The sequence below is a fragment of the Scleropages formosus genome, chromosome 20, assembly GCF_900964775.1.
Source record: "Scleropages formosus chromosome 20, fSclFor1.1, whole genome shotgun sequence".
Classification (NCBI taxonomy): Eukaryota; Metazoa; Chordata; class Actinopteri; order Osteoglossiformes; family Osteoglossidae; genus Scleropages; species Scleropages formosus.
Window position 1 is genome coordinate 13,824,289 of NC_041825.1, and position 13,356 is coordinate 13,837,644.

The 13,356-nt window shown below is 43.9% G+C and overlaps 2 protein-coding genes across 4 annotated transcripts in view; both read left to right on the forward strand.

The window, feature by feature from the left end:
• The window catches only part of radil2b (Ras association and DIL domains 2b), a 35,178-nt gene extending 34,244 nt beyond the window's left edge, over positions 1-934 (forward strand). The window contains exon 16 of the mRNA XM_018762148.2: positions 342-934. Coding sequence (XP_018617664.2) covers positions 342-435 — 94 coding nt within the window. The 3' untranslated portion in view covers positions 436-934. The remainder of the gene's footprint in view (positions 1-341) is intronic.
• A 3,439-nt stretch (positions 935-4,373) lies between these two features.
• The window catches only part of LOC108939853 (uncharacterized), a 44,990-nt gene continuing 36,007 nt past the window's right edge, over positions 4,374-13,356 (forward strand). Inside the window, exons 1-7 of one of the 3 annotated variants that reach the window (XM_029246586.1) lie at positions 4,374-4,431; positions 6,653-6,935; positions 7,932-8,180; positions 10,862-11,404; positions 11,982-12,229; positions 12,558-12,680; positions 13,148-13,345. In XM_029246586.1, coding sequence (XP_029102419.1) covers positions 6,803-6,935; positions 7,932-8,180; positions 10,862-11,404; positions 11,982-12,229; positions 12,558-12,680; positions 13,148-13,345 — 1,494 coding nt within the window. In that variant the 5' untranslated portion in view covers positions 4,374-4,431; positions 6,653-6,802. Of the gene's footprint in view, positions 4,432-6,024; positions 6,061-6,652; positions 6,936-7,931; positions 8,181-10,861; positions 11,405-11,981; positions 12,230-12,557; positions 12,681-13,147; positions 13,346-13,356 lie in introns of those variants that run through there. The other 2 variants (XM_029246588.1, XM_029246587.1) reach the window with 2 other exon arrangements.

Here is a 13,356-nt window from a genome sequence, read left to right on the forward strand (position 1 = left end):
TACTATTTAGGTGGGAAATGGCAAGATTGACACCACTGAGGGGTGTGTAAAAAAAAAAAAAAAAAAAAAAAAAAAAAAAAAAAAAAAAACCTTTTGGGTTTGAGGATCCAAGTGATTCTCTGTTCCAAAGCTTCTCAGTACTAGTTATACAGAATAAAATACCTGCTGTGGAAATACAATGACAGCCTAACAGGCAAAAATGCCATTGTACAAAATAATAACCCTCTTCTATGAAAAGAGGGTATCCATTTTCATAAGTAGTTGTAGTGGTTGCGCAGGACCCCATTATGAGGGCTGAGTGTATTTCGCAAAATCCACTGAGAGCTTGCTTTCTTTGGCAGTGGTCGGGATCTCATTCGGACATCGGGAGACGAGCTGCGGCTGCTGGTGGCGAAGTCAGAGCTGGCGTGCAAGAGCTGGCTTAATAAACGCTAAGTTGAGTGTCGGCGTGGTTGCTTTGCAGCTAGCCACCCTGCAGAAGAACGTGATTAGAGACCGCTGTAACTCAGACTGGAGTGACAAAAGCCTGAGGAGTACGTCCTCAGATTAAAATAATTCCAGAGCTACCGATGGAGAACGATCTTTATGAACAGAGAGTGGTTTACTTGACCCTATGATGAGCAGCACGCTTCATTGTTACGGCAAATCCAAGATGCACCTGGAGCGAATGGTGCGAGGACACCTGGGTTTCTCATCTGTGTAGAAGTGTTCACCATTTTTCCACATTCACTTCTCTGGATGGAAGGGTCATCAAACAAAATCCAAACTGACCCACAGTACTCCTTTGGTAACTAGTGAGTGGAGAGAAAATTATTGCAAATGCAGAGAACTGTGCAATAAACTGAATGACAGAGACTGAAATGGGAAAATGCTTCTGTGATTGTGTCACTCGTTTCCCTTAAATGAACAAGTTTTGAAAATATTTGTGTCTAATTTCCGGTGTACCATTATTAAAAAAGTATATATTTGTAAAAAAAAAAAAAAAAAAAAAAAAAGTATATAAGCTTTACTTTCTTTTCAATAGACAGCAGGAACCTAAGATAACTGAAATGACACAGAACTAAGATGCTAATTCCTGTAATTTGTCCTCAGATTCCATTTTATAAATTCATCTTATACACAGACTGTTCCCAACACTCTTGCAATCAAAAATATTTCTATCAAGGGTTTCTGTTTTTGTATATTCTCTACAGTTCCATAGAAAATGAAGGCAATCGCATCAGAACGTAAGACAGTCTGCTGGGCTCCACGCATCCCGTCTTCCAGCCATTGGGTGTCATTGGCCCAACCTTGTTGGCTGAAGTGATACCCTGAAAGAGTCTTGTGGAGCTGTAAGGGGTGTGTTAGCACTGCTGCCCCCCCCCCCCCCTTCAGTTCTGCACCATTATGTGTATTCTGTAACATCCTGGCTGATCAGCCCCAAGTTGTAGACACCATGTTGCAACAGCCATATGGAGAAGGTGATGCTGAAGCTTGGAAGACCTACAGCTTTAAATTGTCAAATAAATCTTCAGACAATTTTTAAAAACCAAATTTAGTTCACAGTACATAAACCATTACTTTTAGTCCCCCCCCCACTTCCAGTGTGTTAACTACAGTCACCTCAAACTCACTTTATAAGTCATCTAGCTGAATACCAAATTGGAGAGATTAATGCAACTAGTTTTCTATTACCTTGGGCAAATTTCTATTATTTTAATGGGCAATGATACTGTGATAACTGTTGTAAAATTCTACAAAGTTAATATGCTGTTCCACTAAAAAGTAATTGTTACATCTTCCTTCTGGATTTAGGTCTCACTTACATTTACATTTATTCACTTAGCAGATGCTTTTCTCCAAAGCGACTTACAATGGATAGTATGTAGTGTTACTAGCCCACACACCTTATTCACCAAGGTGATTTACACTGCTAGATACACTACTTACACTGGGTAATTCATCCCTACATCAGTGGAACACAGTCATTCGCACACTTTCAGCCTGTTTGTTCCCCACTTGTTCATAACTTATTTTACAGTCCACCATAAGTCCTTTCAATATTACATGATGTTTCAGTGTGAAATAAAGCTTCATACTCTTCATATTTCTCTTGACAAATAAATCTTAGTAGATAAAATGCTTATACTAAAGAATCGTCCAATGTTATCAACAGTGTAAAGGCAAGATTTGTGTGGTAAAATGTAACATTCTGTTGCTTCCAGTTGAACAGTGTTAGTCAACCAGGTGTTGGCAAAAGCAATTATATTTACAAGTTTGTGTGTGTGTGTTACATGGAAAATTCATGTTACAGCAGAATAACTGGATAACTCTGTGTGCCTTTGCAATAAAAATTTTCAATATTTTTTTTCCTTATTTAACTTATGCAGTGTGCATGTAGTGTAACAGGAACACTTCTCATCGCCTTATGAATAAACTCTTCCCCACTGTCTGTTGTGTGCACTGGAGTTTTATTTCATTCATGAGACATCATGCTACACGTTGCTGTTTGTATCCGATTGGGACAAGTTATTTTACATATCATTAAACTAATACTCAGGTATTGTAGATTCAAAGCACTTGTGTTTCGAGGGGTTTAGTACTAACATGACAAAGTACTATCATTTCTATTTCAAATTTTCACATATTAACTAATGGTTTGTATAGTAAGAATGCATTTCTCTTTGATTTTGTGGACACAAATGAAGGTGAGTGACTTGGTTCAGGCCACAGACACTAAGTGGCCTTGCCGGTAACAATGGATTTCTTCAAATGAAAACAGAATTGCCAATATTCTTAACCTATACATTTAAATCTTCAGTGCAGTCCTCAATATACCAGTTACAATCCAATTTTGAGTTCAATGTGCAGCATGACCATACTATTTGCTTTAAAAGATTGTAGTGAAATGTGATGTTTGCAGAAGGTCAGACAGGGTAGTGTCTGAATGGCATGTAAACAATGTCTGTATGGTGCAGGTAGTAGTACTGCTGTCTCATAGTCCCTGGGTGGTGCAAGAGAACAGGGGTTCAATCCCAACTCAGTGTGTAGGGAGTTTTTGTGGATTTCCTCGCAGAGTCCAAACATATGCTTTCAAGTGAATCAATAACTTTAAATAGCTTGAGAAGTGTGTTTCACACACAGTCTGAAACCGCTTGTCCCAAGTGGGGTCGCAGTGAACCGGAGCCTAACCCAACACAGGGCGCAAGGGACACACCCAGGACGGGACGCCAGTCCATCGCAAGGCACCCCAAGCAGGACTCAAACCCCAGACCCGCCAGAGAGCGGAACCCAGCCAAACCTGCTGCACCACCGCACCCCCATAGACTGGTTTGTAAATAAGTGACTTTCAGCATGTAGAGGACAGTAGTTTATCTAGCACTGTGAACCACCTTGGGTGAAAAGGGGTGGGCTGACACTACTACATGGTGTTTGCTGGGAGTCGCTTTAGAGAAAAGCATCTGCTACCCAAATAAATGTAAATGAGTGGCATTCGGGGGGGTACGGTGGCACAGTGGGTTTGCTGGGTCCTGCTCTCTGGTGGGTCCTGGGTTCAAGTCCCATTTGGGGTGCCCTCTGATGGACTGGCATGCCGTCCTGGGTGTGACCCCTCCCCCTCCAGCCCTACGCCCTGTGTCGCTGGGTTAGGCTCCTGCTCACCGCGACCCTGCTCGGGACAAGCAGTTTCAGACAGCGTGTCTGTGGTGCTTTCTTTGTATCTATATGGTGTCTGTAGCTGAAGTCAGCGAGTAAGCAGACACGCACTTCTCCAGGCCCTGCGATAGGGGAAGGGATGGAATCCTGAGCCGTCACACACCCAGACTGGCAGCTTACGTTTATTCATTTAGCAGATGCTTTTCCCCCAAGCGAGCACATCTCAGAGAACAACACAAAGGGTGTTACACCAACTAAGCCAACAGAAGGCAAGACTTGGATGCAGACACATGACTCTGGAGCAGTTAATTTGTCACATTCCACCATATGAAGCAGTGCACATCACACGAGCAGTTGCATAAATGAGGGCTCTTCCACGGTGCGTTCAGGTGAAATGCCACAGGAAAGCTGTACGCGTTCACATCTCTTTCAGTCCTGCTGAAGCACTTTGGAGGACATGCATTATATGTCATTTCAATTAATGTCTCTGTCCATCACTTGGCATTCTGACAGGATGATTTTATACCGCTACAAGCAGATGTGAACATGATTTGGTATTAGATATGATATTAAAAAATAAAATAAGTCCCTGCTGTTCTGTCCCTGTAGCTTATGTGTGCCGAATACCGTAACATTACAACATTAGCGTATAATGATAGTTCGGGCGTCTCGAGACGTTTGTCTGAAGATGAAACGCGCCCTCCTCCATCTTTGCGTCGTTACTCTCCGGTGCAGCAGGGGGCGCTAGAGTTTCCGCCACGCACCGCGAAGTAAATGGAGCGATTCTGAGGGAGGCAGGTAAAGAACTGTTGTCGTGTTGTTACTTTAGGGCTAATCCATCCGTTATTACGAGTTTATTGTGTTGTTTGCGGCGCACGCACTGTAGCAAACCGGGGAAGTGCCGACCGGTTCGGACGTGCGCGCGCCCGCCCGCCCGCTCTTGTGCAAATCGCTGTAGCGAGGGGGGGGCAGAGCCGTCCGCCCACGTGTCGTGTGTTTGAATGAAACGTGCGCGAACTACGCTGTGTTGTCCTAAGCATGGTTTGTGGAGAAACAAGATTGTGTGCCGTGAAACGAGTGCTATGTGAAGCGTATCGGGTGTCCGTACCGGCGTACTGTTAGCGTCACGTTATACAAAAACGCGCGTTATGTAATATGTAGAATTTGGGATACTTCCTCTTCCTGTAACCGTGAGTTGAATTAGCAGCCGTTGGCTTCCGAGTACAATAGGTGGACTGACGCTCTCAGAGACGGCATTCATAACACGACCACATCTAGCAGTCTTAGCTTCGTTGAACGCAAACGTGCAAATATATAAGCAACAACAGCGTTACGAGACTTCAGTGACCTCACATATCAGGAAAAACATAATTGGGCAGGAATCATTATACATTAAAACACGTGATTGGACAAGAGGTATCATCCGGAGACACGATTGGTCCGTGTCAGCTGTACAATAGAGTACTCCTGTGCCAATATGGCACCATGATTGCCGCACAAATCGAATGAAGAGACGGAAGTACACACAAGACATAATAGTTGAATTCAAAAACAATAGACAGGAAAAAAAAATAACGTACTAATTATAGAAACATTTATGAAGCATCCCTATTCACTTCAGAAGCGACTATCACATTTAACATGTCAACAATATACCACTCTTCCCGAACAGCTCGGTGTCTAGTCTCTATCACCACCGCTCTCCTGTATTTGATTATTGTATGTAAGGAACCCACATTGTGCCCTAAAATGATTGCAGTGCTTTGTAACAGCATTATGTGTCTTTGTTTCTAATGGCACATTTATGTTTTTGAACCCTAAGTTTGTACTACGCATTTTGTTTTTCCCACCCACCTACTCTAGTAGAGACTAGAGGAACACAAAAACAGATGAACTAGAGAGGCGATTCAGTGTTTGGCCGGGAGAGAGTCCAGTTGAAGGGAGTTTGTCTTTAGGTATCTCCTTTCACCACAGCATTGCAACACAGGTTAGACAGTTGTACATTTTTCTAGTGGAGGTTTGGGGCAGTAGCATCACCCGCTGGGCTACCCCCGTCTCAGGAGCTCACACACAAACATACGCTGGACAAAACGCGGTCCGTCGCGGAAAACACGCATTACTGCGCGATGAGCCCCATGTAGACGAGCAGATAATGCCTCGGTGGTACTGAGCAGCTCTGTGCTTCCTCGCTACACTTTCCAGCAGCTCACTTCACCCTGCTCTTGTGTATAAATATGCTTTATTAGTTTTTGTTTTCTTTTTAATTTATCTAATTATCTTTGGGGGGGGAGGGGGCAGCGGGTTTGGCCAGGGCCTGCTGTGTGGTGGGTCTGGGGTTCGAGTCCCGCTTGGGGCGCTTTGCGGCGGACTGGCGTCCCATCTGGGGTCTGTCCGCTCCCTCTCCAGCCTTTCGCCCTGTGTTGCCAGGTTAGGCTCCGGTTTGCCGCGACCCCACTTGGGACAAGCGGTTGTAGATACTGTGTGTGTGTGTGTGTGTGTGTAATTATCTTTGCTTTGTCACTGTATGTATCTGTGTATGCAAGTTGTGCGTGTGTGTGTTGTATATTGCATGCTGCTGCGACAGAGTGGGATTTCCCTCGGACTAAAAACGTTTAATTAATTCATTCATTCATTCATTCATTCATTCATTCAAATTGCCCAGGGGTGCACTGAATGGAGAAGCTCTGGGTTTTCAATCATTTCTGCCCTTACCAAATAGTCGCGTATGTCGGCTGCCTTTCTGTGTGTGACCTGAGGATGGATGGTGTGTTTACTGTTAATTCTGAAACTAATTGAACTTATATAGTCCTCACCGCCTCGTTTTGGTGTTTAAAACCTCTGCGATCCATTATCCGTTCATCCGTTCACTGCATTTTGGCTAATAAATGGTGCTCAGAGGTACCCGTACAGTTTCACTCTGGAATTCTACAAACATGGCCTTGCTGATAGTCGGTTCGCGAGAAACAGTAGACAGTAAATCACTTTCCCTTTCGTTTCTTTTCCTCTCCTTTCTCTCTAGGAAGGGAACACGGAGAAGCTGAAGAGGAACATTCTGAGACATACGTAGCAAGTTCTTTAAGCTACCGCTGCTTGTCGGGGTGGAATATCGCACATAACCCGGAGCTCGTTCCCCACTGAGCTGCCCGAGGTGGCAGGATTGTCCAGAAACATGCCGCACGAGTTCACGAATACAGCCTTTACTGCAAAACCCATCAAAACTGTGAAACCACAAGGTTCATCAGATGTATCATCTGACTCTGGCCCTGCAAACACTCTGGGCAAAGGTTCCCCAGGAGAAAAAGGTAATGCAAAAGTCAGATAGTAAATGTGACATTGCATGGTCAATTTCTGGACTTTTAAGGCACTGTATTGTCTGCAGTGTCAAAAGTAAATGCAATAATGTCTATATAACAAATGCTGGAATCCACATGGCTGCAGGAGCTTTATTGTTTTTGTTTACGGTATTTTTAGAACTTGTCTTTCTACATTGAAGTTTTTATTCCTGTATTAGATTTGTCTGACATGAAATCTAGGCAAAATTTATCAGGTTTGGGTATCATTATTCTGTAAATATTAATCCATACAAATCATCCTAAAATTATGACCAGTTTTTTTTTTTTTTTTAATGAACTGTTAAAAGCTCTTCACTTGGCAGTACTGCGGTACATCAAGTGTACAATACTCTATTTACTTAGGGTCAAAGAACCTGCAAGTTTACTTAGTGATATTCAGTCTAATCTTTGTACTTCTGGAACTCCATATAAAGTGGAAATAATTACTCCAAACAGTTGAGAGTTGAGGAAAAAAGAATAACATCAGACTTTATTACCCTTCAAACTGGCAGGCATTTTCAGTTTATTTATTTTATTTTTTTAAAGCTTCGTTAACAGTTTCCTCTCCAGCCTGCATTCGCAGTCCCAGGTTCAGTTCCTTAACCACTGTGACACCTGCTGTCAGTTCTGAATGAAGCTGGTCTTATCCAGGTCTCTGGCAGGTGTCTTAAAAATTAAAGTATCGCCCGTAATCTATATAACTCTTCCAGTTTCAAAGGCTCGGCGCTCTGCCCAGTCAGATATATGCATAGCCCGTCATATTTTTGGCGTTTATGGATGAGAGTTTTTTGGATATGAACTGTCGTTGCTTTCTGAAACACTTTCTTTAATCCCACACAGTAGGGCATTTAGATGCACAGTTTGTTTGCGATGGCTGTCAAGTCTGTGAGCAACACCAGTGGGGTGTAGTGAACCTTACCGACCAGTGCTCTTTCTTTGTCTGGCCTGTCGGCTGCACATCCACAGGTGCCCCATTGCTGCTGCTGCTGCGTGGAGAGCTGCTGGCCATGCTGCGCACTTACCCGGAGGGCTTGGAGCTGGGGAAGTTGCGCAAAAAGTACAAAGCGCTGTATGGCCACTCGCTAAACCTTCCTAAATATGGCCTGAAAGGCCTGCAGGAGCTGCTGGAGGCGCTGGGGGACTTGGTGTATGTGGAGCATGTCGACAACAAGAACATGGTGAAAGTGACCAACCAGGGAAACTGGCAGCATACAGGTAACCCATCTTCAGACTATAGCATGAGAAGGACCGACAAGATATGTAATTGTACTGTCTGTTTTTCTCCGGACTTCGGCGGGGGGATAAGTGCACTTGCTTCACCATTTTATGAGGCTCATTAGGGTTTAGTTTCTTGGTTTAGGAAGGCTGGCACAGTGGTGCAGCAGGCAGTACTGGTGCTTCACAGCTGAGCTGGGGTTTGGGCATGGGGTCAAGTCCAGCTCAGTCTGTATTGTGTGCATGGTTCTCACCATGTTTGCATGTGTTTCCTCTAGATGCTCTGGTTTCATCCCACTGTGCAAAGAGATGTTTCGGGTGAACTGGTGACTCTTAATTGCCTTTAGTGTGTGTACCCTGCCTCATGCCTATGCTTCAAGGATAGGCTCTGGACCACAGTGAGCTTGCATTGGACAGAGAGTTGTTGATAGCGAATGAACGGATGGTGGAAGGAGAGTGATAGATGGTGGGATCGACGAGAATGTTATGAATCCCAAAGAAAACTGAGTGGGACTGCTGCAACGTACTTAGAACAACTTTGTGCAATAATATTGAGTCATGATGCTGATACTAGTTGCAACACATTCTCGTTCATATACTAATTCTTTCCATGTAGAACAGAGGGGAAGAACTGTGGTATTATCATGTAATGCACAGGACTTTGGTCAAATTGCCAAATGAGAGAGGAAGGCACTCTCTTGTGGTTCTGTGCAGGCAGATGACTAATAAATATCCTGGACCAGCCAGATGAAGTCAGCTGATGAGCACCCAGCTCCCGGGAAAAGGAAACTTAAAGCCTTTCAGCATGCAAGTGAATGTCACTGTCTCCAAACCCTTTCTGGTTTCACTTTTGTTTCCTAAGAATTTTTGAGCGACATCACTTGACAGGGTAGAGGGTTACCTTTTGTTAGTATGTGCACTCTGTGGCCTAGTATGTCCGTCGAAGGGTTAAGTCCCGGTCTGCCTTGTTCTGTCCAGTTCCCTTGACAGGGCGCCGAAGCGCTGGAGAAGAAAAGGAGAGCTAGGCTGGCCGCTTTCAGTTTCTGTTCTGTCGCGTGCTCTGCTTTGTGTTGCAGCAGCTGCTGTGGTGGTGGAGGAAAGGGGCGGAGAAAGAAAGTCATTGCCGGTCGAGCTCTTCAATACAATGACAGCAGGTTGTGTGTTACTAGAGACTTGTCTAGTTTTGGGACTGAGAGCCACTTATTATCGGGAAGATACTTATTTTCACAGACAACGCTGAACTTTGGTAAGAAAGATATTAATTTTTATTTAGCAGTTGCATTACTAATTTTAATATATTGTTGGTAAGTTATGATACAATTAATATATCTCTTTTCATGTATTTCAGTTGTTATTTCTGAGAGTGTTGTCTTGGTTATTGGCTTTAATAAAACGTGTCAAAGACATGCTGTTCAGGTTCCCCCACAGTGTGTGAGTGACAGAGAGAGTGTGTTCCACTGATGTATGGATGAGTGATCCATTGTAAGTAGTGTATCTAGCAGTGTAAGTCACCGTGGTGACTAAGGTATGTTGGCTGGTAACACTATGTAGTATCTGTTGGATGTTGCTTTGGAGGAAAGTGTCTGCGAAATAAGTAAATGTAAACATGTAAAATGTTGTGATTCCAGTAGACGTTTGGAGAAGGTGTTTTACAATGATGAGCTGAAAGCTGCTCACCTGCTTCATTTGTTCTTGCATGTTCTGTGGCACTTTAATTTGTCTTGGTAAAAATCACAGATGAAAAAGAAGAAAGCCATTGGCTGTTATAATACTGAGAGGAGTCAGAGAAAAAAAGAAGTCAACTGATAATTAAGTTGGAAAAAATACATTTTTGAACTTATTTATTTTGTGCTGGTATTATGTAAAAGTTTGTAGTACAGTTTACGATCCTGCCATTTTTCCATGTTCCAGGAACTGTATGTTATTGTCCCAGGAATGCCTTTGTCTGTCTTATTGTTCTCAGTAATGAGTAATTTTTTTCTCCAGTTAATAGAATAATTACCTAGTGTTGGCTTCTTTTTGTTTTCGGTTGCACAGTGCATTTTAGACATTTATAGCACAATCACTCTCTGCCATCAAAAGGATAAGTGGATATATATATATATATATATATATATATATATATATATAACACTTTACTGTTGCTTTTGTTTGTTTGGTGACTTAGAAGCTAACATGTTTATCCCATGTGGACTTTTCTACTGGAAGCTTTTAATTCTGTTCTTAACCACCATGCTCCCTTCTGCTCTTTAATAAAATAGTTAAAAAGAAAACACTAACATTTTTGAAGATTGAAAGTGATGTGTTCACTGTTAATGTCCCACAGGGTTGTAAAACTGGTTTCTCTGTGATTTAGTTACCATGTTTACTTGGTTACAATTATATTTTACTATGTGCAGGATGGTATGGTGAAACCTGACATACAAATATCTATCTTTAATGATGCCTATGAAGTCCGAGGACTAATCACTGAGAGATAGCAGGTTCCATATCTTGTTATTCAGATACTGGAAATGTGTGACACGTATCCGGTGTTCAGCTACGTCACATATGCACTTCAATAACGTGACAATGATAGGGACATTTTTCACTCGCATAACTTTCCTGCTTGATTCATGCTGATACATTGATAAAATGACGAGCGACCATGTCGTTTGATGTTGCTTATGCTTTTGTCGCAGGGATGGAGAAGGTGCGCTCTGAGGTTATAGACCTCTTGAAGGAGTGTCCAGACGGCATCCCACTGAAAGCTCTGGCAGCGGCCTACAACAAGAAATACAAGAGGAACCTCTCTGTCTCGGACCTTGGCTTTCGTTCTATGGCCAGTTTCGTTCTGTCCCTCCAGGACGAGCTGCATGTGCAGAAGGAGGTTGTCTTTCACAAGGCGTGCAAGACCCACCCAGTCCAAGGGGTGTCCGCTAACAAGGATGGAGCAGGTGCTGGCTTGGCGTCACCCGTATGCCACCCATCATCCTCTGTCCAGCAGGAGCAATGTTTGAGTAACACCCCACCCCCTCCATTGACTTGTCCCAATATAGCCCCAACCTCCATGCCTATAGGTTCATTTAAAACCATTCCCCTCCACTTTTTGGGTCAGCCTCTGCTGCAGCCACTTGTGCCTCTGTATGTCAGACATCCTTTGGCAGTGCCTGCAGCCACTGGACAAGCGGCTGGCACCATTGCTGCTCCGGCGGAATCCCCGGGGGCTTCCAACCTGCAATCAGGTTAGGTGTGGGTTTTGCAGGAAGTTCCGATGACATATCAGTCATGCGTCTGTGAGAGTTCAGGACACTTCTTACCAATTTCATACGAGGTGACTGTTACCTGAGTCGAGTGCCACCTGCAGCTGCCAGTTTTGGCCACTTGATTGTGCCCAGTTTATCGCAGCTGCACTGAAACAGAACACAGGTGTCAATGGGGAACTGTCACAGGCCAGAAAGGGGCCTCCTGCTCACTAAATTGTGAGGATTGTGTGGAAAGAAACAAACTAGGTTTACTTAATCACATGTCTGCAACTATGTCTCACTTTCTCCTAATGAAATGCAAATTGTATTCTCGCCGAGATGTACGTCGCTTTGGAGAAAAGCGTCTGCTAAATGAATAAATGTAAATGTAAATGTCAATTCCAGTCACCTGCTCTCTCTGCAGTGTTTTTTGAGCAAACTTCAAGTGCTGCCTGCACTTATTGCCCTTCTGCTTTGATTTGTATTTGGAATATTTCTGTATTCATTCAAAGTATAATTGTCAGTTATCAAAGTAAGTGGCTACAATAATGGCACTTTGTGTTTTCTGTCAACGCAGATCTGGGACAGAGGCCTTCGGTGGCCGACAACAAGAAACAGAAGGAGGAGAGGAGTTGTGTAGTGTTTAAGGACGCCTACCATGCCCAGCTGAGGGAAGTGCACTCGGCCAATGTGCGAGCCGTGGAGGCACGGGAGGACAGGGTCAGGAGGAAGAGGGGGCTGCCCGATGTAATGGAGGTGAACAGCCGCGCAGAGGAGTTCATCCGGCACATTGCAGCCCAGGGAGAACACGTCACTCGTGAAAAGGTGCGTCATTCAGAAGTACAGGGTGTGAAGCAGGGTAAATCTTGGAAGAGACACCATCCCATCACGTCGCAAGCACACACGTTCATTTGCGCCTACGCCACGGACAATTCAGTGTCAACAATTCACTCGAAACGCATGTCTTTTTACTGCGGGAGGAAACCGGCACAGTTATGGGAATAAGATGCGAATTCCTCAGACACCGAACTGGGTTCATACGTAATTCCAAACTCGCGGCATAGGAGCTGTGAGGCACTTGTGCCACCATGCTGCCCCAACCTGAATGTTTTTTGCAGTTGTTTTTGAAAGGCAAATGTCTTGTTCTCCTTAGGTAATATCCAAACTGTGTGAATTTTACCAAGTTCAGTCCCTAAACCCCATTGATGAGCGGCAGGATCTACCCGCTTTAAGTGATTTTTTGCGTTTGATGCGAGAAGTCAACATGTTCCTAGCGGTGAGTACTCTTGCTTCCACTTCATCCCAAAGCGTTTATGTTGCATGACAGGTTAACACATTGAATCCAAACACATAGAATGAATTAAAAAAAAGAAAAGCTGAGTCTTTCTCTAGAGTTTCTCCTGTAGACTTGCTCTAGAATTTAGGGACTGTTGGATGAAGGGACAGCTGGTAGCGCAGTGGTTAGAGTTGCTGCCTTTGGATCAAAAGGTTGCTGTTTCGATTCCCACCTCTGGCTGTAGTACCATTGAGCAAGGTACTTATCCTAAAGCTGCTCCAGTAAAATTACCCAGCTGTATAAATGGGCAAATAATTGTAAGCTTATCACTGTAACCTTAACATTGTATGTTGCTTTGGAGAAAAGCATCAGCTAAATGAATAAATGTAAATGTAATGAAGACTTGCAAATTGGTGTCTGTGCGTGGAGGTGTACAAGTGTGTGTTAAAGCTTCTGTACCGTGGTAGGCCTTTGAGGCAGTGAGCGCCGTTTGCACCCTCTATGAGCTTGGCCTGGCCCTGGCGGGGCTCAAGAACAAGAAACGATTCGAGGAGCTCAACCTCGGCCCACTCTGCAAAATCCCACGCATCCACAGGATGTTCAAAGTGGACAGCTCCATGAGGGATGAAGACATACGCACCATCGAGACCGTGGACATATTAAGGGTAAGGAGTGT